General features: G+C 45.5%; 2 protein-coding genes across 5 annotated transcripts; both read right to left on the bottom strand.

The window, feature by feature from the left end:
* Positions 1 to 928: 928 nt before the first annotated feature.
* LOC135394728 (uncharacterized) lies at positions 929 to 27032 on the bottom strand. 3 transcript variants are annotated; one of them, XM_064625624.1, is made up of 6 exons: positions 26989 to 27012; positions 26792 to 26882; positions 6920 to 7223; positions 4567 to 4710; positions 2631 to 3893; positions 929 to 2120 (listed from the first exon to the last, which is right to left on the bottom strand). In XM_064625624.1, the coding sequence occupies exons 3-6, from the start codon at positions 7125 to 7127 to the stop codon at positions 1924 to 1926; spliced, it is 1812 nt and encodes a 603-aa protein (XP_064481694.1). In that variant the 5' UTR covers positions 7128 to 7223; positions 26792 to 26882; positions 26989 to 27012; the 3' UTR covers positions 929 to 1923. The 3 variants fall into 3 exon arrangements, with proteins under 3 accessions (XP_064481694.1, XP_064481693.1, XP_064481695.1); XM_064625623.1 differs by having other exon boundaries at positions 26792 to 27032; XM_064625625.1 differs by having other exon boundaries at positions 7029 to 7223; positions 26792 to 27032.
* On the bottom strand, positions 10568 to 22085 carry LOC135394729 (monocarboxylate transporter 12-like). 2 transcript variants are annotated; one of them, XM_064625626.1, is made up of 5 exons: positions 22033 to 22085; positions 17105 to 17361; positions 16896 to 17039; positions 15409 to 16365; positions 10568 to 11840 (listed from the first exon to the last, which is right to left on the bottom strand). In XM_064625626.1, the coding sequence occupies exons 2-5, from the start codon at positions 17292 to 17294 to the stop codon at positions 11698 to 11700; spliced, it is 1434 nt and encodes a 477-aa protein (XP_064481696.1). In that variant the 5' UTR covers positions 17295 to 17361; positions 22033 to 22085; the 3' UTR covers positions 10568 to 11697. The 2 variants fall into 2 exon arrangements, with proteins under 2 accessions (XP_064481696.1, XP_064481697.1); XM_064625627.1 differs by lacking the exon at positions 22033 to 22085 and adding an exon at positions 20336 to 20440.
* Positions 27033 to 27210: the final 178 nt, after the last annotated feature.

Below are 27210 nucleotides of genomic sequence, written 5' to 3'. Positions count from 1 at the left end.
AGAGAGTTTGATTGGCATGTCGTGTGTTTCAAAATTTTAGGAGAGGGAGTTGAAATAACATTTGATGAGAAGAAAAGCTTTTTTGTTTTTCTTTTTCACCACACTCACACATGCAAACTATTTGAGAGTAACGCTCGAGTACGCCACACAAGTTCCCCATATAAAAAGAAATATAAAACAAAGTAATATATTTAAAAAAAAGTTCAAAGAGGAATACCCGTTCCGCGAGTTTGGCAGTTTGGATCGATCAAATCCAGATATCGGCATCTAAAGGACAACAAATACTGATATACGGCTGGCGACTTGGCAAACTGGAGAGCATCCTTCGCCTGGCGGCAACCATACGGGTGAGAACGGCAAGATTTAATTATTTCAGGTACACATATAACGCAGTCATAAACTCAACTTATAGATTGTAGATGCTACTCTAACGAAGTCTGTGTTTCTTAAACAAATTACTGTTTATCTTAAATGACGCCGCTTCAACAAAAGAAAATTACGTGATTCAACACGTGGTGCAAGTAAGGGTATAAAAACGATGAAGGTATAAACAGCCTGCAGTTATACCTTAGGAGGTATAGCCTCGGTTGTATGTTACACACGAGGTATAAACACGTGATAATGAGGTATAAATATGTTACGTTAAACCTGCTTCATACCTCTTTTATACCCTTGTGCATGGTTGGAGGTATAAATCGGCGCTTTGTACCTTTTCTATACCCTCCAAAGGTATATATCTGCAACAGAAGGTATAAAAAAGGTACAGTAGCCCATTATTATACCTTCTTTATACCTTTTTTTCTAACAGTGTAGGTTAAGGCACACATGCCGGCAACAGGGTTAGCAGTCACTTGTGAGTAAAATTATAGATTTTTTTACAATGTATAGTCTGCTCGATACCTAGTGATGTTGACAGACGGTGTTCCATCGCTATATGTTTATTTCATCTCACTGTTAGAAAATAAAAAGTTCCAGGGAAACGCCCGTATAACAGTTGAACGGCCACCCTAAGGCAAAACTATTTTCAGCGTATATATTAAGTCGTAAGGTTGATTCGAAGCCCAATAAAAGGCCACGACACTAGTGGAAGACGTAAAGCAACCTCAGGATCAACCGAGATGGTTTCCCTGCGGATGCGCGTTCGTACGATCACGCTGAAGTTATGCACGCGAAGCTTCCAGCTTCTACGCCCTGTCTTGCTCCGTGGACCGCACCAGCTTATACGATGAAATGGCATTCTGGGTAACGTCGAGGCATAGATGCTGGAGGTCTATTGGCGCATGAGACATACCTAAAAGTTGGGTGCGTTGACGACATCAACAATGTTGAGCACAGGAAGAAGTCAGCCACACACAAGCACAACAAGCAATTTTGCTGTCGCCACATGTAGTCTCGCTGCTGTGGTGTTTGAGCAAGTACTAAGCGCTCCCTTGCCTGGCAAACAACATGCTGTTGTATTAGCACCGTGGCTTTGCGGACATGTCATATATATCCGTCCTTCTGAGGTCGCACCTTTGTCTCAAAGGACCCTGTTCCTTTTCCCCCACTCAGCCTCTGCAGTTTACGATATTACCTTGGGGCAGTTCACGTAGATGTGGCAGACCAGGCACCGCTCACTCTTGTTTATGAACATCTTCATGGAAAATACCTCTGATGATAGGTCACATCAAACTACGCACCGTTAATTTGGAGAAGACCTATGTTTCATCATGCAAGAAACCCTTGCATCCACGAGATCGAAAAGACGACTTCTGCAGACGCGCACACTTCGGCATTTGCGCGCTGGGCGATACAGCATGCATAAAACTATTTTTTAGAGCAAAAGTTTATGTAGTCTTCATATCTTCACTGTGCTGACGTCGCTGCTCAATTCACCTAAGAAGAATACGCAGGAGGGCACGATTGGCACAATATATCTTTGAATCACGGGTTTGTCATCTTAGATGGTTTGTCACTTAGTGTGACAATGCCGTCGGTGACGCCACTTTTGAGTTTACGCAATCTCGCCTCGCATCTGTGTTTCACGGAAAGGCACAGCCAGACAAATGCCACGGACACGGCGAGTCCACCAAGTAAGTTGAAGAGTCCTTCGTAGTCGCCTCTAGAGTCGCGGAAATAACCTGCAAGATAAAGTGAACGTGCCGCTGGTTATCCATGATCGATGCAAAAGCAACACCACGGTGAACAGCACAGCGAGGCCAATGCAACCTATTGTGTTCGACTGCATTCTTGTCATATGCGTTTATTGAAAATCGGTCACCAGCTATGGCAAAAATTGGCAGCAATTGTGCCAAATGCGCTAAACGCGGTAGCTTTATAGAGTCATCGATGACACTAAATGTTTGACGAAACTGTTTTGGAAATGCTATTATTTTTTTAATGAAAAACGTACTAATGTTGTGTGAAAGCGTTCAGTTTTCGATATGGTGGTCACACAGTTTCAGTGCGACGCTGTCTGGCGATCACGTGATAGTGACAGGTCACGTGACCCTGTTAAGAGACGGACGGACCTACACGGTGTTTGGCCCTTGTAGCTACATCGCTTCAAAAATCGCCGTACGAAAATGATGGTCGACCTATACCAGTGACGTTGCAGCCTGGATTATGGAAAAAGAAGAAAAGAACCTCACCTATGATAGCAGGTCTTGCAAGTCCCAATAGCCCCGTTAAGAAGGTCGCAACCCCGAAGCACACTCCGAGTTTCTCAATGCCCACTAGTTCCATGAACAGGACTGCGATTAATATCAGTGTACAACCGTTGCACCATCCGCACACCACGGATGACGTCAGCTGATAGTAGTACTCGTTGCACGCTGGCGTCAAATACAGTGTGACACCCCATATAAAAAGATGAGAACCCATCATGGTGCTCCTCGACAGGAGTCCCCTGTCCGTTATCCAACCGGATCCTAACCGTGCTACCAAGTCTGCAATGGTGTAGGCCGAGATCAGAAAGACGGCATTCCAGCGGTCAACGTTGCGATCGGTTGCGAAGTCGACGATCACTGTCATGTACGTTGTCATTGTGCTCAGAATTTGGGCGAATGAAAGAGTGATGAGATAGAACTTCGGGACCAAGAGAAACGACAAGAAGTTTTCCGGTTTCGTCTTCGTACATGGGTCTTCGTACGCACGTTTCAAGAGGGAAGGCGACGTGGCGGATGGCTGGTCTAGGAATGGCGCGTCTTCCTGGTCAATGTTAGGTTTGTTTTCTGCTACGATCCCTGCGTTTTCATTGGAGTTGGTATCTACTGCAGAGGTATCCGGTTTGTCCTCACTTGCTGTGTTAAGGTCTGTCCTTATGGTGTCAACGCAGTTGTCCTTCCTGATGTCTCTGCATGCAGCGGTGTCACATAGCACGTCTTGCTCTGGGAGAGCCCTGTCGTCATGCTTCTTAACGTCCTGTAGCACGTCCGGTCCGGGACACAACACAGAGCCATGGAAGATGTCCCGTCCCGAAGCACCACAAGTGACACCACGGTCATATCCGATATCTTCCACTAACTGCACTCCTGGGCAACCATTTCTGTTGTTGTTAACAACCGCTTCCGTTCCACCATTCAATTCATTGTCATCCGATTTGGCACACACCACAAGTAGCCGCTTCATATGATGATCAGAAGCTTGTTGATGACCAGTAGGTCTTGTCGATCCCTGGTCTGGAGGGTAACGCTGTAACAGTGCCGCCGCTGTTGAGTTTAGCATGAGAGCTCCAACCAATAAGAAGGTTCCGCGTATCCCGTACTTGTCGAACAGGGCTTGAATTAAGGGAGGGAAGATCAGGCCACCGACGGTGAAGCCTGCGTTGCTGATTCCAGATGCTGTTGCGCGGTAGCGGTTGAAGTACTGGTTGATGACTACGCTGCAGAGTGCCAGAAGGCCGATGCTGGTACCTGCGCAGGGAACCGGGGTAAGACAACTGTTGAACAGCGGTAGGAAATTGAGGATTTTGTGGATGGCGATATAGTACGGGTAGTAAAACGATAAGAGGTGGAAAACCGGAAATGTAGCATAACAACTCTGAAAAGAAGACAAATCTGCTAGCTGTTGGTCATATTTGAGTAAAGTGCTAAGCTTAGTACGGTACCTGTTATGCATTCAGTCTGTACGCTGAAATTGTCGGCACATTTTACTACTTGAGATACCAAGGGGTACCCAAGAAAAACACAGAAGGGGCCCTTCGAATACCGCCATAGGGCAGATCTGTTTCAGATCTTTGTTGTTCCATTATTTAATGTCAATTAAATTCCGAGGTGAAAATTTGTACCAATTTGCTCTTTGCATGGTAAATATTTTCAATTTGAGGCATCCTCATGTGCACCATCAGTAACTTACAGACAGGGTCGCGTCATACGACGTTACCTGATTGCAATTGCCGACGCTCTTTCAGGTAACCCTCAGAGCCTCAGACGTAACAAGAAGGTAGCACAATAAACGAAGTACGGAACGCGGAAGACTATACGGATCGCTTCGAAGTCAAAAGCGGACAGCGCTCCGAACGGAATGCAATCGTGCGGAACAGCACACCGCCCTCTATGCAATGAACGTCATACACGGTTGGCATACCGTGCACAATTCCCAAGAAGACGGCCAAGAAGATGAGGCCCTTGGCAAAGAAGCAAACGACGACAGCCAGAGAACCCAGAATGCATCCCACCAGGGACAGCTTCCAGATGTCGATGTACCTTGCCAGAACCCCAGCTACGGGCCCTGCAAGGAAGCAAACGCATGCACTGTGTACTAGACATCGTTATATACTTTTCTTTATTGGAAAGTGCTTCCTTGTGCACTTACGTGGGACCAATGGGAACCCTTTTCACAGACATAAAGAAAAAATAAGTTGGATGCTATGGAATGTTTAATGGGTGTTACCACTTCTATACTGGTGATCAATTACAGGCATTGGCGTTGTACTGCGTCTTAGACTGGTGACTAAAAAGAAGTATTCTTACGTGACGTACTTTATGACATGTACACTGGTAATATACCGAGGAATGACGTCTGAGGACCGTGAGACCCAAGTATTCCATGTAGCACTCAACAGCACAAGAAAGTACCCTGCCTGCTTCCTCGCGGTGTGGCCTGCCCTTTGACAGCATTTGTTTCGGTATTAGCAGAACCAGCTCGCTGACCACTCATGCATGTCCACAGATATAGGTAACTTACATAACACTTTTTCGCTGAGTTTTTATTTTTTTATTTTTTTCGTTGTTCGCATACTTGTTGGGAACACTTGCACATTCCGCTTCAGAAATTTCAGTTTCAATTTCATCCAGAAATTTCTACGCCTACATTTGTAGTCTATATGCACGAGGAGACTTTTATAGCGTAACATTTATATTACATTTTTATAGCGTGTAACCTTCACATACCGTATGCTATAAACGAACGAAGCTAGCTCATGTAGGAGATAAAAAGGGTGGCCTGGAGGGCGTTATACAGCCATAAAGACACGCGGAAGATTGATAGGGGCGTCATTTAGATGACGAGTATATGATACCTACGTATCTATCAGAATACGTCGGAAAGGGGGAAAAAAAAGAGAAACACTGTCAAGGAGCCCGCGACGAGGGAATCACACACGTAACATGAAAAACGGTTAGGAGCAACTAAGATTTATTTGAACAAGAACTTTCGTGCAAGAGACTGCACTTCTTCAGGTTACACAACAGAACCTGTGTTGTGTAACCTGAAGAAGTGCAGTCCATTGCACGAAAGTTCTTGTTCAAATAAATCTTAGTTGCTCCTAACCGTTTTTCATGTTACGTGTGTGATATCTATCAGAAGCGTGATTTCCTTCGTTAGGACTCTCTTGGAAGGCGCGTCCTTTCAGAAATCTATTAGCGAGACCTGCCACCCTAAGCATGATCAAGCAGCCGGCTCAACGTAGAGTTAGCTCCAGCCCCTGTTTTTATTATTTTCCAACCAACTGGAACTTACAACTAAAAGACACACAAATTTACCTCAGTATTTGTAATATACAGCAACTGAAGACATGGGCGTATCGGAAGGGGGGCAAAGAGGGGGGGGGGGCGTTGCCACCCCTCCTGAAGCTCCGAGGTCACTTGTGAAAATTGTGTGCTCTTTAGTCGTAATATAAACCGTCCGCAGTGTCCGAAATGAGGTGGGGGCACGGGGGTTGTATGCTTGGCGCCCCCTGGAAGCACTTTGCCCCCCCCTCCCCTGGAAAAAATCCTGGGAACGCACATGATTGAACAGGAACAACAAGTTATGGCACCGACATGAAGTATTGCACCGCGAAAGTGCTGCAACCTTCCCCATTACGTGAGTGAATTGAGAATGAAGTTAATTCCAGCTAAACAATTCACGGAAGGAGCCATCAAGACCACACAGAGAAATATTATCCCAAATAAGTCTATAGGGCAGGGCTACACTCACTGCTCTACATCAGCACTAAAATCAGCAAGCCTTTACAACCAAGGCTCTATCCGCCAGACAGGTCTGTCATGTCCATTGACCACGACCACGACACGAGTTCTCTAAGCCATGATGTGAGCCGCGGGGTGACTTTATAGGTAAGTAGTCCACACTGATGGGTGCGCTGTACGAAAGGATGAAGAATAAAACAAGACGAGACACACGAAGATCTTCGTGTGTGTCTTGCCTTGTTTTAGACTTCGTCCTTTCATACATCGCACCTATGACTGTGGAACATTACCAAGGCGTCCAAAGTAGAGTGCTGAATCTAAGAACAGTGGTTCGGGCAAAAAAACAAAAAACAAAAAAAAAACAGAAAACAAAAAACAAACGCAGTCAACATACAGCACCGTGGGAAGTATCTTAAACTTTTCAGTTAACTGAACACGGACTATAAGAATTCTCCTTCGACCTATGGGACGCCACGCCAACGAGCATATCTGCACAATATCGTTACGCAGCGTGCGCAGGTCACACTCACCCATCAAACAATAACAGATGCCCGATAAGCTGACAGGCCAGGCCGCCTGTTCCCTGTTCACGTCGTAAGCTTGAAGAACGAGCACATAGATTACAGCCGCCGACCGTACCAAGGCAAAGGTGAAGATGTTGATCCAGCAGCATGCTGCAGCTACGGCCCAACTCCTGGCCGAGTCCACCTGCGTTTTCCTGGTGTTCCTTCCTTTCATCTTGCTGTCAGTGTGAAGGGTTCGTGCCGCTGCTGTTATCGGTAGAGGCGCTTGAAGTGGCTCCTCTAGAGGTTGCTATCACACTGACAGGGTTGCCTAAGAAAGAAGCCCTCCGTGTGAGGTGGTTATTCTTCGTGGCATCTTCGCACTCTGACTATGGTACATTCTTGTGCTCGCATTATGGGTTTCCAGCGCAGCGCTACGAATGGTACAGCTCTGGAGAAAAGTTTACGGAACACGATCCGGCGCATTCCTTCGTCAGAGTGACACGCTAACAGCAAATGGTAACGTACGGACTTGCAAACATGTGACTGGGGTACCTAGGCACATGTCTGTAAGTTCGTACGGTACCATTCGCTGCTAGCGTGTCACTCTGAGGAAGGAATGCGCCGGATCGTGTTCCGTAAACTTTTGTTCAGCACTGTACCAGCTGTTCTCACACCATCAAGTACAGTCGTGCCTCGTTAATATGGACACTTTCGTTCCTCGCTAAAATTGTCCATAAAGTGAATCGTCCATAATAACGAATCGTCCAATATTTAATATAATTTATTACGAAAAAAAACTCAGTAATCAGTGCTTGCTTGTACGAATACCTCCTGGAGTTCAAAGTCGACAGCATTTCAGCAATTTTGATTGCTTGAGGTGTGTCCCCGCTATCTTCGAAGAACTGGAGCGCTGTTTTGAGAGGGTGGCAATCATAAGGCCGAAGCTCACAAGGCCGAATTATCAAAAGACCGAAACTCAAAAGGCCGCAAAATCAAAACATCGAACAATCATAAGGCCGAAAACCAGAAGGCCGCAAAATCAAAACACCGAAAAATCACAAGGCCGAAAAGTCACAAAACCGAATTATCGAAACGCCGGCAAATGAGGAACCCGGGATACGAGAACTGGTATTCCAACTGCGATAAAAAAAATTAGCTCTACAGATTAAATAGAATAAACTTGTTGGGAATTAATACAGCAAATAAATCGTTTCACCGAACATCGCATTAATAAAGTACTTTCGATAACTTAGGGGAAAACAAAAAGGAAAAGTAGAGATATGAACCACTGTGTCATTGTGTGTTTATTGTACACGGTGGCAATCAGGTTCGGGTTACCAAATGTAGAGAAACACCATCTCCTCTACAATTCATTCAGTGGGTGATACAAGTCATTCACTGGCATTCACCTACCACACACTTTCTTTTTGTAGTAAGCATGTTATAGATTATTGCTAGATTAGGTTGGCAATACGAGGTTATAGTTTATTGCTTTTTTTTAAATGAAAAGAGCAATTCCCTTTCAGTGGTCATTCACAGGGATGCTTACACTAGGTCTTCTGTTTCTTTGGCCGTTTTATTTCGGTGTTCGGTTCGGTGTTCTGATCTTCGGCCTTTTGACTTTCGGCCTTCTCATTGCTCGGCCTTATTATTTTTCGGCCTTTTGGCTTTCGGCCTTACGATAGTTCGGCGTTCTGATTTTTCGGCCTTTTGACTTTCGGCCTCATGATAGTTCGGCTAAAGTCCCCGTGCTTTTTATAACAGCTATGACGTCATGATGCCCATTCCAGAAGCATCCCCTACTGCTAGCCTCCCTTTGATATTGTAGGTGTCTTCAGTGACAAAGGGCGAAATTTCGAAGAAGGGGGCGTCACCCTTTTGTGTTCTCATAAGGGTTGTTACCCTGGAAGGGTGGCACAATATCCCCCAGAATTCAGTAGTGACAAAGGCAAGAGGAAATTTGGAACAAGGGCTCGTCATCCGATTCTCTACCGATTGTCGTCCTGAGAACATGTCCATAATAATGAGGCAAAAGTACATAGGGTCCTATGGAATTAGTACCAGTTTGTGCTGTCCATTGTCCGATTAGCAGGGGTCATATTAACGAGGCACGACTGTATATACGGCTGCAACGCAATAACTGAGAGCATTTTCTTCCGCTTCTTCAGTACCTCGTTTTACGAGTTCCTCTGTCCTGAACTGGAGCAAAAATCTCAGGTTGGGAACCACCGATACTTAGAACGAAGTCTGTTTCCACCGAGCACGTCCTCATCATTGGCAGCAGTCTCTGTTCGAAATATCGACGGCTCCCATCGACTTGATGCTTTTATTTCAATTGATCTTCACAGGGTGTCTGGATTTTTAACCTTTCGATCTCTAAACGATGTTCAGAAGGATTGCGTAAATAACAATTTCTTTAACTAATTCAAATAACTTGCACTAACGTTCCGCAAACTTGCGCACAAGTCGCGTCTTCATGGCCCTCTTCTTTCACGTCAGACATTCGCCGTAAAACATCCTGTGAGTCCAGTTCTGGGAGCGCATGGCAAATCCCAGAGACGTATATAAACTATACAGGGTTTATAAGCTGGAAGGAGAAGTGTCAGGAGTAGTTCGGGTAAGGTGCAAGTGAGCGCGGGTAAAGCGAACCATATACAGAGAACGGAACATTATCCTTTCCACTGTCTGTACAGTCATTCCACCTTGTTTATGGAGCTTAGGGAGTGGGTTCAGTTGTCGGATACCCGCTGACACACCGTCGAAGCCCCTCGTTGGGTCAGTTTGATTGTCCGTGACTAGGCGATGCCACAGTGTGGCCTCTGTCGTATAGCTGCCACTGCATCTTCTTCTCATGTAGACCGTAAGCAATCAACATTTTTTTGTTAATGAATATAACCCCCCTCCCCCCGGACACAAGACAAGATGAAATGGACACCACACTACTGCTACTCTCACTCAACTGAGACTCTAGACTCAGACAAGGAGCGTGCGTTGAAACAAGTGTGTTTTACGACCAGGATGCTGTCTTGAAACGAAAAAAAAAAAAAAAAAACAAAGAGAGAGAGATAAGAACAAGGAAGTCACATGATTATATGACACAGAAATGTCTCAAAGGAACGAAATGTTCCCTTGAAGATATAGTATCCAGTTTCGAAATAATAAAATAATGGAGCATAATGGTGCTATGATGTTACACGTAAGGTTTATGTCTGCCTAGTTGTGGCGATATGTTGCACGTGCCGCAGGGTAGGATTGCGGATAATTTCGACCACCACGGGTTCTTTCCACGTACGCCGGAAATCTCCAGCACACGTTATTGCTGGAAGCAATGTTTACCTCCCCCACATTGTTACCGTCCTCGGCCGGGTTCGAACCCGCGATCTTGAGTTTAGCAAGCCAACACGTTACCGACTGAACTACCGAAAAGTTTTTTCTTTTTTTTTTTCTTCTTTTTTTGAAACTACAGTTACTTTCGAAGTTACAGTTTCGAGCCCTGGTGTTAGCACATATTGTTTTTTTTTTCTTTTCTGTTTTTTTTTTTTTCAATGTTTGTTGAGCGTTGGAGACGTGTGTGTTTGTGTATTCCCTGGATGCATCTCATTTCGGCTGATTTTCGTTACTTGCAGTGCTAAGTATCCGAAGTGTGAAGACGAAAACAAAAATTGCACACAGTTGCTTTTGTCAAACTGTTATTGAACAACAACACACGAGATCGTTATGCAATCACATTATAAGCCAATGTATAAAAACAAACACAGCAGTGCTCAAAAACGTTATACTTCCAACACACACACATCACAGGGAGAAAACAGCTCTCCTACGACTGTGATATCATGTTGCGGCAATAGAAAATAAAGACGGCAGTGAAATGGAAGCACGTTTTGAGTCAATGCAAGCGATTCTGGACGTTGTGGAACGTACAGCCAGGATCCCAATCCAAGCAGCACAACATCTTGGCCCAATATGAGACCAATATTGGCAATGTTGGCTCAGTATTGGACCAAGTTTGGACCAATACCGGGTAGTATTGCCAACAGTGGTCCAATATTGGGCCAAGATTGGACCACTATCGGGCTAGTATTCCCAATATTGGTCCAATATAGGGCCAAGATTGGACCACTATCGGGACAGTATTGCCAACATTGGTCCAATATAGGGCCAAGATTGGACCACTATCGGGCCAGTATTGCCAATATTAGACCAAGATTGGACCACTATCGGGCCAGTATTGCCAATATTGGTCCAATATTGAGCCAAGATGTTGTGCTGCTTGGGAATGTTTGCATCTTTATCTCCAAAACGGGTAAACCGTATTCGTTTATCCGGACAAAAATTGGATCGTCTTTCCGCAGGAACTTCGCAGACAGGAACGTGATGTACGTGTTACCAAAGCGCGCACACACACGATACACATCCTGTGGCTTGAAGGCATCTTCTTCGTTTGGCACAACATTGATGAGGTACACAACACAGTGTCCGTGGGCTCATTTGCGTAAAGTACTAATTCGTCAGCACCTTCTGGATCACTACGAAGTAGCCAATCATAGTAGGATGCTGTGACGGCCCCTCCAATAATGCCGAATTCATGCGTATTAGACGATTTGTGACCGGTTCAAAATATTCGGCAAGATAAAACCATTAAAAACGCGGTCTCCATGGACCATCTTTTGATTTTTGTGAGCAACTTGGCCGCGAAACAAGAGAAGAAAAAAAGGCAGGCGCATTACAACGCATGGAGAACCAGGAACAGTCCTGCCGGACGGAGCTAGTATGTCACAATATGGACGTAACGCACACAGGCGTCAAGGTTGACTCTGTTGTTTTTTCGTGGCGTTGCACTTGAGAATCGCGGCTGCTCCGAACCACACTCCGGAGAGGACGACGCTCACACCGCCGATAAGTCGGAAGAGGCCTTCATAATCGCCAGTCGTGTCCCGGAAATAACCTGCGAAAGATTAGAGATAAGAAATATTTATTTACGTTCGGAGGGGGTATACTCACATATTTATGGTTGACGTTATGTGTGAGCACGTAACTAATGCGTCAATGAGTCGTTTAATATTACAAGTGTCTGACGTACTCGAAGCACCTGCGTTAATCTACAGGGTATCCCTTCCAATGAGAACCATACTTATGGTGTTGTATTACCAACTGTAGGATGGGACTAGCGCAATACTTGCCTACATCGCGCTTCAAACAACAACAACAACAACTTTATTGTGTGATGATGAATGGGGAGTTTCATCGCCAGGGGGCGATACTCTACCCTATTGCTGGTGGTGATGCGGGGAATGAAATAAAGAGCCCCTTCAGGATAAGGATTGAAGTCCTATATGGTATCCAGAAAGGTCAAGAGAGCTTTCAGGGCAGAGCGTTGGTGGACTGGACGTGGCCAGGGACCAAGCGATTTTGTGAGAGAGTGGGGGCGAGAGTCCAGCTCGTTAAGGGATCCGGAGAGTACGGTTCGGGAAGGTGTGGTCAATGGAGAAGAATGTGCTCTAGATATTCTACAGCACCGCAGTGACAGCATTGGGGAGAGTCAACTTGTCTCAAGCGGTAACGCCACTGAGCCGTAAAAGCCACATCGAGGCGCATTCGATGAACTAATGCGGCATCTTGACGAGAGGTATGTCGAGGCATGCGGAAAGCGAGCGCTGGGTCAACTCTGCTCAGCATGGGTGGGCGATTTTCTCACGCTTCAAAAATAGTGCTGCTCTCGCCAAAAAAACGAATAACAGGCATGCCGCATGCACTATACTTTGTCTCCCTCCACGGCCGATCATTGGAACGCCGATCAAACAGCTTAAATTCATAAATCATCATTCATCATCACTCCATGGAGAATGATGCGATATTGAGTGATGGGCTGCGATATGATGTGATGCTGAACTTGAAGTCTATAATTACCGGGTTTGGAAGTTGAATTCCGATTTAACGTGTTACGATGTTGATCTTTGAAAACTTAGAACGCTAGCTTCCACCAGGTAGCGCTGTTTTTGTAATAACTCTGATATATGTTTTATGTGCAACGTTGTTCTTGGGCGATAATAAATCTGTCAATAATACTGCGTGTACATTCACTACAAGATCACCCTCGTGTCACGTTTCGAACGTCTGCATCGCTACTGCACATCACATTGAAGCAGTCGACAGGCTAAAGACACACACACACACACACAGACACAAAGAACAAAAGAAAAGAAAAAACACGATATCTTGATGTACGTGAACTTGCTCGCTCCGATATAAAACAACATTTAATACAACTGCTGCACAGCGTCTTATATCGACAGAGTATTAAACAGTGTTTGAAGAAGGAATACCAACTGGTTCCAAGGCAGAGGAAGTCTGAAGGTCAGATAGATATCTAATACCTGCTCCATGTCCTGCTCCAATCAATAAGGGGCATTTACATACTGACCAAGAATTCTATTTCACCTTGATATAGGTGTTTAGAAGTAGCAAAGGACATTAGAGTAATCTATGCTATACTGAAACTGCATGCCAGCCGAGCAGAAAGACAGCACTGGTGCAAATTTTGTAAGACAGAGCGAGCTTCCACGAAGAAGCCACATTGGTACGGAGGAAATTAGTGAAAAGCACTGCACTGTATTGAAAAAAAGAAAAAGAAAAAATGGTGATGTAGGCTACTTTGCGTAGAATAACAGATCCGACGGAGCAAAAACGAAGGACGAGCACAGGACGAACACTTGTAGCTGCGCGCTATATACATGCTAATGAGAGATGACGAAGCAAAAAGAAGAAGTAAATGTAGAAAGAAGTAGCGGCTCTGGAGACGAACTAACTGACAAAAGTATGGAAAGAATTGCCTCAGGACGAGGGCCGCCGGTATTTAACTGACAAAAGGATTGACAAAATTTCATGTAAGGAAGAGCAGTCCAAAGAGCACAATTCCCCCTGAAGTCGGCCCAAGACGCATACTAACCCCCCTGTCCCCCACTCCTTCCTGCTGTACCCTCCATCTGTCCACGTCTGTACCCTGCTCACAGCCACAGTTGCTTCGCGGCGCTGACGCGGAACAAAGAAAAAAAATCTCCCAAGAGCCCACCACATCCCTCTCTCACCTTTTGCTAATTTCTAGGATTCTTTGTAGTTTTTTTTTATTTACTTCGTCTTGGTTACTTTACTTTCTGCTTAAATTCTTACGGAATTTCAAGTCGACCCACTGTTTGACTGACCTTTCCGCTTTTTCCCTTTCTTGTTCTCTTTTAATAAATTTATCCCCCTCCCTCTCCCACACGATCCCAAATACATTGTCTTCCTCAGTATGTTGCAAAAATGATATCAGGGCGTCCGGTAAGCCTGACCAGGGCCCAAATTCACCCAAATTCTACATTCACTTCTGGAGCACCCCAGCGACAAAATATTAATTCAATTCAACCGTTTATTTTTTATGTGATAAAAAGTATATAGTCTACATTAAGTGCGGGGAGGAGCACGGAAGGCATTTCGAATCGTGTGATATGAACATACTAAACCATCCGGCAAATTTTCCACGCATTTCATTTTTTTTTTTTGGAACCGCGAATTTTCTGATCAAATTAGTTGACACAAATGCGCGCTGTGGCGACGGTCTCCCCCAGCTTCTCGTCGCATATTGTGACGTCAGATCAGGGAGCACTTTTCATTGGCCGCAGAGAATCGTCTGCTAGCAAGAGCAATCTCACGAGACGCGGGACGGACGGCGCCAAATACAACAACAAAAAGTAAGGAAAAAGAACGGGCGCGCCTCACTATTGGGCAGAAGACGTGACGTCACAGACTGGTAGCCAATGGAAGGTTCTTCTCCGGCCCGCGAGACTGAAAGCTACCGTGCGCACTAGGACTGCGCGTTGCACTCGTGTACTCTTCGCGCAAATATGTATCCCAGGGCCTTACAATCCTCATTTCTTCTCCTTCTGATATACAGCGAGGACTGGTGGCGACTCCAAGCAACGGAGTACCGCACACACGACGTAAGGAAACCTCCTGTGTCCTCGATGGCGCCACGCTCCGAACAGTTAGGACACACCGATTTCTCAGTCTTATGAATCTTGGTACAGCTGCTACGCAGTAGTCTTCCCCCGAAAGGGCGTCTATCGATACAGCAGTTAAACAGGGGAAAGCAACACGACAGGTGCATTTACGCGGTCGACTGTTATTACACAAACACGTTTACAAACGTGAAACAGCCCCAAGTAAAATAATAAAGTAGCAACAGGAATCATAAGAGTGAATTGCGCTAGCAGTATACGGGGCTGTTCCAAAAGGTTAGAAGAACTACGAAAGATGTGACGTGACCGCTCAGTCCACTGCCGTTTCGATAACTAACCTTGAATCTAGTGCTATTTACATGGGCTCATCCTCCTGCGTCCTCCTTGTCTTCCTCAATATTCAACAGGGGCAATTGGTGGAACTGTGTCATTAATTCGGCAAAGCGAGTGAACCGTAAAGAACGTTAAACTTTGTTACGGCAACATAAGTGGAGCGGTTGTAATATGAGCGACACTCACCGATTAGAGGCGGCCTTGCCAGACACAGCAATCCAGCCACCAGGGACGTTGCACCGAAGCTCACCGGTAGCTGGTCCAGTCCAACGTGCTCGGTCAGCAGCACAGAAACCAAGATCATATTACAACCATTGGCCCATCCAGAAAACACCGAAAGCGCCACTTGGCCGGGGTAACTGGTGAGGAACGGCATGCCAAACATGACAATTCCTCCCATTAGGAAATGAATAGCCATCATGTTTCCCCTGCTGACGAATCCCCGGTCCGAAAGCCAACCGGATCCCAACCTGGCCGCTAGATCCGCTATCGAATACGATGAGATCAGTAGCACCGCTCTAAAGTGAGGAACGTTGTGATCTACCGCGAAGTCCACGACCACTGTGAGGTACGTCGTTAAGTTAAATAATATCACAGCGAATGAGAGAGACACGACGTAAAACATTGGATTCTTGAAGAAGGTCAAGCTATCTTGAAGTGCGGCTATGTCTTTTGTCTTGGACACCTTCTGTTCTTGTCCACTGTTCAAGAACACATCCGCCTCTCCATTCTCATCGAGTTTTGTCTTCTCTGTATCCTTCAAGGTCTCGTACACTACCTTCACATCGCCGTTTTGAACGCGCCCGTTGGAAAAACTCACACTCACATCATTTTTGTTCAGTGGTTCATCACCGCGACTAGATGCGACAACCCGGTAGCGATTACACGAGCTTCTTGCATTTCGTAGTGCACTGGGTGGTCTTTGCAAGAATGCGCCGACAACAGAATTGAGCATGATTGCACCAAAGAGCAGGAGCGCGCCTCGAAGTCCAAAATGGTTAAAGAGGACTTGGACCAAGGGTGGGAACAGCAGAGACGCCAGAGTCGGCCCGGCGTAGCTGATGCCCGATGCAGTTGCGCGGTGTTTTCTGAAGTGCTGATTGATAATGACGTTGTGAAGCGTCAGCAAGCCGAGTCCGACACCTGCAGATGACGATAAAAGATGTTTAAAATATGTCGCTCAAACAGAAGACCTGAGAAAGAGACAGATGAAAAGAGATATCTGAAGTGGGCGGATGCTTACGCGTGAAATCACCGGTTCCTCGCATAATTGCTTCTATATGTCTGATACATCTAGCGTACCATGGAAACCATGGTTGTATAATGTGGCAATATTCCACTGTTCCGTACCATGAGGTATTTGCTAGGAGGTATATACACACACACACACACACACACACACATCTTTACATTTCCTTTTAACATTAGTTGACGAACTACACGTAGACTTTCGCATGTCGCGCTATGTATTTACACCCCAATGTCGATACATGTTAAAAACTACGAATGCTTCATATTCGCCTTCTATTTAAACCCTACCTTTGATTTGCTTTGATTACCATTTGTGTATATCTCCTCAATTGGGACGTCAGAGCAGGTGTACCAAGTAAGGCCTCTTTTGTTCATCTACAACTATAATTACAGCACACTGATGTTCTCGAATCGGTTTCTACCTTGCAGGGCTCCCAGACAAAGCATCAGGTATGTTGTGCCCGTTGCGTAAAAGCACGCACAGACGGCGATGGAAGACAGTAGACAGCCACAGAGCGATATTTGCCAGATACTGAAGTAGAGGGCTAGAATTCCCGCGAGAGGACCTGGAGAGTAAATGATTCTACTGTTACTTCAGAGTAAAGAAGAGAGAAGCGGTCACGTGACACACCTGTAGCAAAGATGAAAACAGCAAGAAGCGTGAGCGGCCATGATGCTTCTTCGCGTGAGACGTCGAAAGTCTGCAGAACTCCCACGTAGATGACTCCGCTGGACTTGTAAGCGATGGCGGAAAAGAGGTTGATCCAACAGCAACCGATGGCTACGAGCCAACTCCGCGGGGAATCCGTCCGGATGCTCATGGCGTCCCACGAATCGAGCGTCGTCTGCGGTTAAATGGAGGCTGCCATCTTAGTGGTCTTCTGTCGTCTGCAATGCATGGAACGCCAGTATCATAGCTGTATCTCTAGAAGAACCTATTCCGCTTCTGCGCCATCCCTGCCAATAACCCCAGCGAGACTATTTTCACTCACGTTATCGGGAAGAGAGAGAGAGCAGTGAGTATCAGCGGCTTTCTAAAGGGCGCTATCTGCGGCAAGTTGCAGATTATACCTGCTGTTCAAGAGTTCGTGCGCTGTATAGGGATATTCTGAGTGAGGCACGGGGAAGAATGTGCTGTCTTTGAGGACGAGCCAACGCGGCACCCCCTCGAAGGGGACTGAAGACTCTATAGGAGAATGATCTAAGCGTTTACTGTTTCGAGCTGTAACAGACATACATATTTGTTATTTCGGCGTGGACACACTGTGCTAATACTGCGCCGACAATATCACTTAAACAGCGTTCAACATTAATCATTATTCATCATCATTACGGTATGCTAAATTCCCAGAAGACACCAGAACGCCACAGTCGGGATAACTGTACAGTGTACTTCTGCAGAAGCGTTCCTTCGTGCTCAGCCACACGCTGCCGAAAGGATGCAAAGTGATGAAGAAATATGTTGTTCTGAGCAGTGATTTCCACGAATATCCAGGTACCGCGTATATGCTTGGCCTTCGATCACAACAATATTGTGGCAAAACGTATATGCTGGTGATAAAGAGCATAATGATTCACTTGATTGATTATAACATAATGATATCTTTTTAGAACAAAATTTGTTGTATAGGCGCAGTGACAGGCTGCTTTACTGATATAAAACAAAATCATACATTGCTGATATATTTTGTTTCATGTGTATGTTCCCAAGAGGCAACGCGGTTTGCTTTCACATAGTGGCAGAACTCCCAGGCAGGTCACTGTGAAGTTTGCATTGAGCTTCGGCCTCATCGTTCTGTGTGATCCTCAAACCCAAGGAAACGTCCCGACATCGTCCCAGGACGCACCACCCTTACCTCTAGGGCAAACACCTCTATAATATCTTCAACATTCGTTTTCTTCCAGGTAGCAACTGCACTCGCTGCATTCATCATCATTCACCACCTTCTCCCCCTCAGTCAATGGGATAGGGTGTCGCCTCAGCGGCTCAACATCTCACTGGTTACATCCCATTTCGCCTATTCCCATTTTGCCTAACCCGGATTATCGGATTAAAGAGGCGGGAGGGGTAACAGCCGTTAGGCGAAATGGGACTGCCGTGCAATCTCATTAGGCAAAACGGGACTGCCGGCAAGTGGGCGTTACTTACACGCTCCGACCCGATGATGACGTGTGCAAGAAATGAATGTGCTCGTCGGACAACTACCTTACGTCGTCCGAAACAAAGACCGTTTACATTTGCAAATATAAGGTGTGAATATAATGTACAAATATAACAAAAACATTTACAAACATTTTACATAGTGACTCCTGATGGACAGCATGACGAATGAAACAAGGCTTCGAGCCATGTTCAGTGTCACCTGAGCGATGTTAAATATGGAAACTGGTGTCACTATAGTCGTGTTTAATTTAACTTTTTTTTTTCTTTCGTGTTAGCGCTGCGAAGCTATGAGCGACGGCGAGGTGGCTATGAGCGAGATGTGGCTATGTGGAGATGAGAGGTGGCTATGAGCGACGTACAGATGAGAACAGACGGAGAGAGGACAGCAGGAAGAAGTGGGGGTTAGGGGGTTAATATGCGTCTTGGGCAGACTTCAGAGGGAACTGTGCCGGTATTCGTCTCGAAAGTCTTCGGAAAACCCAGGGAAAACCTCAGACAGCACAACCGGTGGTAGGATTCGAACCCACCGCCTCCCAGTTAGCACGACACCACCGAGCGAGACGTTCAACCTAACTATGTACCGTATTTTCCGGTGTATAACGCGCGCGTTATTCGGTAAAAAGGTGCTCTGAAGAGGGCCTGCGCATTATCTAACGGTGGGAGTTATACACGGAAATATTTTCCGACAGGAATTCCTTTTCTGGTCGGTGTCGTACAAATTCTAGTCTCCTCCAGGGTGTGCTGTGAATTTCTCCCAAATCACTTAGGGTCAGTTGAAAAAGTCGGCGTAGGGCGTTGGAATTAATAAAAATTTGTGATGCTACCTAAGAATGTCATTGAGCAGTCAATAATTCAGAATGGCGACCGGGACATGATGTCGTACCTCGATGCCGTGGGACATCTAATGCATATTGAGTAGAGCTGCAAATTTTGAAGAATTTTGAAGCGCAAAAAACAAAGCTGCCCTTTTAATTTAAAAAATGTAAATAAAAACTATGTTTTCACTCTTGCACAGTCTATATTTGTGAACCAACAGATGAGGGAAGAAACCCTAGTGTAATATGAATTATAAATACAGACCTCATGCTTCAGTGAAACCAACAGGTTGCATGTAAAGTTATATGAAGATCCGAAATTGACTCTTGGCATCATGCCAGAGGACCGCCTTCTTTCTTACGTAACACGGATTAGTAGGCGAAGTGGGACTGTCTGCAGCATACATTAGGCCAAATGGGACCCCCTGCAGTTCGAGGTCGGTGAACCTGCTAAGGGATGGCGAGATAATCTGCGAAGAAGCATTAGGCAAAATGGGAATAGGCGAAATGGGAAGACACGATCTCACTTCATCATCACTTATTTGTTGTTGTTGTTGTTGCATATTCGCAGCTACTTTTCCCTCCACGCTGGAAGAGGCCCGATCGAACCGGACTGGATGTCATTTCGAGAGAAACGGCCCATACAGGAGAGTTGTTTGACAGTCAAATGCTCCTGCCAGACATATTTATTTCGACGATGCACTCGCGTGGCACGCTGTAGCTACTTCATTGACTAGTGAATGGCCAGAGCTAAAACACAATAATGCAACGAAGTCGACAAAGTAACACACAGCGACACGCATTATGTAAGATAACGCAACTGCGCCATTTTTTGCGCCGTTGAGCGCGCATAATTATCATCCCAACGAACCAAAGTCCTCACCTGCGAAGAACGCCGAATCGCGAGTTGCGGCGATGTGTTCGGTTCGATATTCTTTACCACATACGTGGACGGTACATAGCGAACGGTATGGGGCTGTCACGTATTCATCGACGTTTCGAGCAGAAAGGGGTGCACACAAGATATACAAGGTGGTGCTATAATGAAAGAGCTCGACGTTGTCGTCCTCACCACAATATATAACAGGGCTCACATTTCTCCAATGAGTCACTCGCGCGAGCTGAGATGTTTATTTGCCCTTGTTCTGTAGTACTGCGGTGGAGCCAACTTGAAGGAATACTCTGCTTCAGCAGTGGCCAGCGGTGGCGCAGCTTTACATTTTAGTACACTTTAGTGGCCGTCCTCGCTTGCCGTTTGTTCCACAGGGTTGTTGCCCTGTACAGCACGTGAAGAAACAAACGTGAAAAAAAAAAAAGAAAGCGTTGATCAGCTTTCACTAAAGTGATCGCACTTTAGTATGCATAGCTTTTCAACGACTGTGAAACTCTAACACAGGAAGTCTGTTGTCACAGCAAACTTATTGTTCCATCATGAACAGACTGAGATGCAACATTGATTGCGTATTTACGTTACATTTCTATGTTTCAATCTCGAATGTAGAAATGTACAATTCGAGTACGAAATTCAAGTATTTTGTGGCGTCAAAATCGTTTTAGGTCAGACGAGTATGATACAACGGGCCGCCTGTTGTTCCCGAGGTTCCGAGCTTTGGGATGAAAATGGGCTGATCTGCATGCCGAATCTGCCTGCGTTGATTTTCTTTTTACTTTTCTTTCTTTTTCAGATTTCAAGGATGGCACAGATGAGCACGAGAAAAAATTCGATTCGCGTGACTTCACAGTTACAATGCAAGCCGAGGCACACTGTAATTAACGTGTTTGCCAGGCGTGGTTTGCATCCACTTGGTTCCAAGTGGGCGTCTCTTTGATCTGCTCTTGGCAACGTTTCGGGCGTGATAGCCACGGCGGACATCGTGCATGCTGTTTGTGTGATGCGGGTTTATGGTCGGCACCACAACGAAAGTCCCTATTTCTTCAAGTTATCTCAGGGACATGTGCGGTTTAGGGATGTTGGTTCTTTGCTAAGCAGTTCATTTGATTTCATGTCATGCGATTGCATTCAGTTTCCTGTCTTCATTTATTCTTCATTCATTCATTATTGATTCGTTCTTGAGTCATACGTAACTTGATTCATCGATTCATTCATGTCTCGATCTATATGTCAGACGTGATCTCTATATGAGAATGATCTAAACGTTTACTGTTTCGCGCTGTAACAGGCATACATATTTGTTATTTCGGCGTGGACACACTGTGCCAATACTGCGCCGACAATATCACTCAAACATCATTCAACATTAATCATTATTCATCCTCAGCACGGTATGCTAAGTCCCCAGAACGCCACAGTCGGGATAACTGTGCAGGGTATACTTCTCAAGAAGCGTTCCTTCGTACTGAGCCACACGCAGTCGAAAGAATGGAAAGTGATGAAAAAATATGTTGTTCTGAGCAGTGATTTTCACGATGCTAAATCCCCATCGAGTGCTTCCTGATTAAATGTTCATGCGTTACAACTAACGACTCTTTATTACTAACTAACTAACGGCTCTTTATTCCTCCAAATTTCTTCATTTTATATGTTTTTTTTTTACAAATAATATGCTTTATAGAACTAACCAGCGTGTATGCACGTCCGTCACGGGTCACGTGCCACCATCACGTGATCGCCAGGACTGTGATAGCAGTGCGCCGAAATTCTGTAACCACAACAGTGACAATGACAAAATAAATAAACGATTAATAAATTAACGACATCACGAGACATTAAAAAGCCTTTCAAAAAGGGTTTCGTTTCACAAATAGTTCCGCCAAAATTATATACCGCTACTTACGATGGTCCTATAAATGTACCCTGCGAATAAAGTGTCACTGCGAACTTAAAAAAAAAAAAAAACATTTATATTCTTTCGTATTATAATTAGCAGCTCCACTGGAATACTCAGGGTGCAAAAATATAAATTCAGTCGGTGACCATTACCAACGCCATCTAGATACAGATAGCCTGCTTGTTGCCTCCTTTCCCTCCTTGCTACGTTGACATATAAAGTCAGAGTTCGTCTGCTATTATTGAGATTCGCCGTTCTGCAAATTCAAAGAACTCCCAAATGATTGCAACTTAGAACCTGTAGACCTGAATCTGTAGCTAAAAAGTGCAACACGCTTTCCAGAAAATCAGTCGTGAGAAAGATATGTGACCGTTTTGCGCTTTATTTTAAATTTTTCCCATTTATTACGCGGGGACGTTCACTCACTACTCGCAGACGACGGTGGCTCGTCTCCATGGCTACGACCGCTGAAAGAACGTTCGTGATTGGCTGACTCTTAGTTGTTACGTCACATCGACGAGTAAGCAGGCTTTCTCTATCTAGGTGGTGTTGCCATTACGCGCTTCCACGAATTTTCGAAAGGAGCTGCAAAACCTCATAGTTTCGGATTCTCCAAGACTAATACCCCTGTTACACCTGCAATCTTCAATGGCGATTGGAACCAAAGGCCATTGACCAAAAGTCTCTGGATTGGGAAAAGCACCGACATCTTTTTCCGTTTCAAGCCGCGACCTTGGACCTTTAATGGCGGCCATAGCATCGGTTTGCGTGGTACGACCGCTATGAAAGGTCCAAGGTCGAGGCGGCGAGATCAAGGGATAGTGGTACTTTTCCCATTTCAATTTACATTGAACATGCGCGCAGCGCCATCAAGCGAGTAATGTGTCAACCTGTCAGGGAGCATTGGATTCAATGCTCCCTGACAGGCTGACACGTTACAAGCTTGGTGGCGCAACATGCATGTTTAATGGCCATTGGCTTCAATCCTCATTGAAGACTGCCCGTTTAACAGGGGCATGAGCGACGTCACCTTGAGTAGCTGTGGCGTCTGCCTCCTAGCATGAGCGTGCTCCACGTTGGAGGACTGCTAGCAGCTGATGTAGTGAGATGATGGTATTGGGGATGATGGCAATCGACCATGGTGTGCGCCGGCGGCGGCGGTAATTTTCGGTACGCCGTCGCCGCCGTTTCCAAACCGGCGCGCCGAGGGCCTGTTCGCACCTGTTTTCGGACGCGAAAACGCCCATTGCAGCCCTCTCGCGAAGTCGAATTAATTTTTGTTGATGCTGATGACGGTAGGTTGCGGTTTTGTGCTGTTTTTGACTTGTGTTTGGTCGCGCCGCTGACACCGCTGGTCAAAGTTCCATCGGCGCACACTGGAGGAGTAATGTCGCCAGATGCGTTTGCGGATTGTGCTCCCCATGACGTCATACTTCTCAAGACTAGAAACTAATTTTATGACACTTCCGCGAAGCATAGAGAAAGAATATTTGGGGGGGGGGGATCCAGTGTGAGAGACACGAATTGCAATGACATAAGTTCGCTGGTATAGGGATTCGAACGCACCACCTCCCAGTCTTCAGCATGACCACGGAGCTACCATCAACGAGCGAATGTCGTGTCCACTCGACATAATAGGTCTTTCCGGACAGCGTCTATAAGCTCTTCGTAATCCTTGCAGCGAAATGCACGGGAGTAACACACCGGTTCGACGCGTCGATAAGGAGTATTGACGTCATAAACCGTTCCGTCGCAATAGCACGCGTGCAAATTGGGCAAGATATCCTCGAATGTTGCGCACAAAATGACAGCTTCTTTATGTCTAGCTGTCTGCAAGCTACTATTACACATATGCAGTTCGCCTTCTCTTCTTCTTCCCCCGACCCCCCGTCGAATAAATGTGTATAATCCTGTCTGCAGCCCTGTCGTAATACTTATTTTTACTTTGGTCCCACGGAGACTCGAAAGAGGAAACTTTCCGTACGAAATGTAGGTCCGGGCAGCCGATGTTGCAGACAGTCCATTGCCGATACCGTGTGACGCACCACATATATCCTTCTCAGAATCCACACCGTGGAGAACGAGATATTCAACGAAGAAGGAAGAGGAAGGTCGTCCAGCCTTTTATTACTTTACGGTGCGAACACAGTGCTACATTTCTAAAGAGTTGTAACGAAAGCGCTCCCATAAAAATGAGATCCTGTGTCGAAATGCACGCGTAGTTCTTCATATTTCATTAACTTCTGCTCGTGTAAACAGAAAATGCGAGTAAATATACGCACCCTCGGATTCCTGACCACTTTATTTCTCCTTTCGGTTCTTTAGGAACACATAAGTTTAATGGTGCGTACGCAGGTGCGGATTTAAGAAGAAGGCTGGGGGGAGGGGGGCGACCGCCCCCCCCCCCCTACGGCCGTGTTTGCTATGTAAACGCTCTATCTCCTGGATGATGTTGTGCGGCAAAGCACGAACCCCTCCCCGCATGACAGACCCTTGAATCCGCCCCTGTTCGTACGCCATCGCTTTGCGCGCGCAAGGAAATAGCGAGTGCACATTCTGCATACGCCAAAATTATAACTGCGTTTAACGCGTGTGCAGTGCACTCTAAGAGAAAAAGGTGTGAAAAGGTGGTAACTTCTATAGTTACCACCTAGATAATCATAGCGTCTGATAAAGGGTGTAAAAGGGTGGTAGAAGCAATTATCATACATCCAAATTGATACAAAAAGGCCCTCAGAAAAAAGGGCTCTTTTTTCTGAGAGTGTGTGGATGAGCTATTTCCTGCGAGACGGTTGCGTGCGCTATAACCAAAACTCTCTAAGTTGCAAAATCAGTAAAAGTGTTGCGAACGCAACGAGACGAGAACACACTGTTGCTGACACATGCGCCATGCGCAAAGTGTTTCTATGCGTCCATCGTAGCGTATGCGTACCGCTCTCGTGGTAACGGGAGACCACGAGACTTGACTCATCTTTTTTTATTTCCTAGTGAACGCCATAAGATTTGCGTCACAGTGCCTTGCGTTACGGGTGTGTATAGGGTGCATCAAACTTACACTCGTATCGCAGAGCGCTTACGCATAACACAAGCAAGCTTCTGCTTTTGCTTCCACTAGAATCTTCCGTGAGGAAGTAGCTCGTGTGATTACACGATAAGTCGAACAGCGGAACAAATGCAGCACATGTCGACTCTTCATGACGTTCTTGCTCAGTGAAAGTATAACGTGTTCGTTCTGATGCGATTAATAAATGTTAGAAGTTACCTCGTAACGCCGAACGTGCCACTCCGTTCAAAAGGCATTCTCGTGTAACGTCAGACGTGACGCGTACGTGCGAACGCATAGATGGCCGCGCCTTTGCCCTTAGATATTCAGGTGTAACGTAGCTAGGTGCCAAAGGGAATGCACGGAACAGTGTCACTACCCGTACGCCAGACACGAGCATAGTTCGTTCAACTCGGATCTAGTAAAATTACGTTCCCAGTTCTCTGCATTACTTAGAGCACTCCTTCTGATATACATACTGGCGATCACCCCAACCCGGCGCAGAAAAACATAAACGAACTTTGAGATAAAAGGATGTAGAGCAGGGATTGTCCCAACATTCCCCAAAGCCCGTAAAAAAAAAAAAAAAAAAAAAAAAAAAACCCGAAAGAAAAACGCAAGTTTATATATATATATATATATATATATATGAGAAATAATAATAGATAAAATCACAGGATAGAAGAAATGAATGTTTCCGTGCTCACGCCTCCCTCGACGTTCTTTGGGCATTTGTTCTCTTTTCGCTGTTTCCGCTGAATGTCGTTGACGCATCACTTGCACTTGGCTGCACTATTTGCATTCGCGTTTTCTCTCTTTTGTGGCTGTAACGTATGTGTGTGTTTTTATTTTTATTGTCAGTGCGGCGGCGGTGTTTCGGAGAACGGCAAGACCAATTTGTTTGTCTTGCAGTATCTGTGCAGCCTTGAGTTTGCTTTGTACTAGAGATAGACTACTGAAATACTAAATTATTTTCTTTCGCAAGTGTTGCAAACACACAAAGAAATCACTAACAAACAGTCTTATGCTTGAGGACGCGTTATTAAAATACTGAGATAATAAAGAAAACATTTCAGTGGAACGTACATGATGTATATTAAAAACAAAAAACACATGAAATGTGTGAAATAATTGAAATAAAAAGAAGGCTTGACACAGTGGGGTTGTGGCAATCCATAATATTAATAATAAAAAAAAAATCATGATCAAGCAACATGAACATGGAAGCTCAGATTTCCACAGTACAACGACCCGCACTTGCAGTGCTATCGGTTATATGACCGCGTAGAAAAGACGCCCGTGCCACGCACATAACTTCTCCGCAGACGTGCTATTTTCGGCTTCTTGTAACGAACAAAATCATATATATAAAAAAAAAAACAATAAAAACGGCGACCGAAAAGTACATGTACCCTTGCTGGATTCAAATCAGACACCTCGACAGACCATTAAGCGAGAACTTCGTGCAACGCAGGCGAGAAAAGTCATTCAATCATTCAGTACATACCGTTATACGAGATGCAGCTCCGCGTGAGTTTCGCTCTCGAGAACAGGAGGAGCGGTCGCCATACCGGCGCTTGTAAACAGGTCGATTGAGGCTGAGTACAACAAGCAAAAACTTTTTCATTTGCACGGTATTAATTTGTGTAAAAGCATCCTCAGCGGCGAACTGCAAAAAATGCCAATCAATTATGAAACACCGACCTATCCGACATAACCTCAGACGCGTAGCAACCAACCATGGTCAGCAGACAACGCTCTCGTCATACTTCCGGTTGATGGACGGAGTTCCGCGCGTACGGCGCGTACGGTCAGTCAGCGATCAGTGCGACTGTAGTGCCCTCTCACTAACTTGTTTCCTTTGTACACGTGTTCTTCCAACGCATCTTACCATTCTCTAGCTGTGATGTTACACGCGATCTCACA

Source organism: Ornithodoros turicata, chromosome 5 (assembly GCF_037126465.1).
Source record: "Ornithodoros turicata isolate Travis chromosome 5, ASM3712646v1, whole genome shotgun sequence".
Classification (NCBI taxonomy): domain Eukaryota; kingdom Metazoa; phylum Arthropoda; class Arachnida; order Ixodida; family Argasidae; genus Ornithodoros; species Ornithodoros turicata.
Note: the sequence above shows the minus strand (reverse complement) of the source record. Positions and strands in the feature narration are given on the sequence as shown.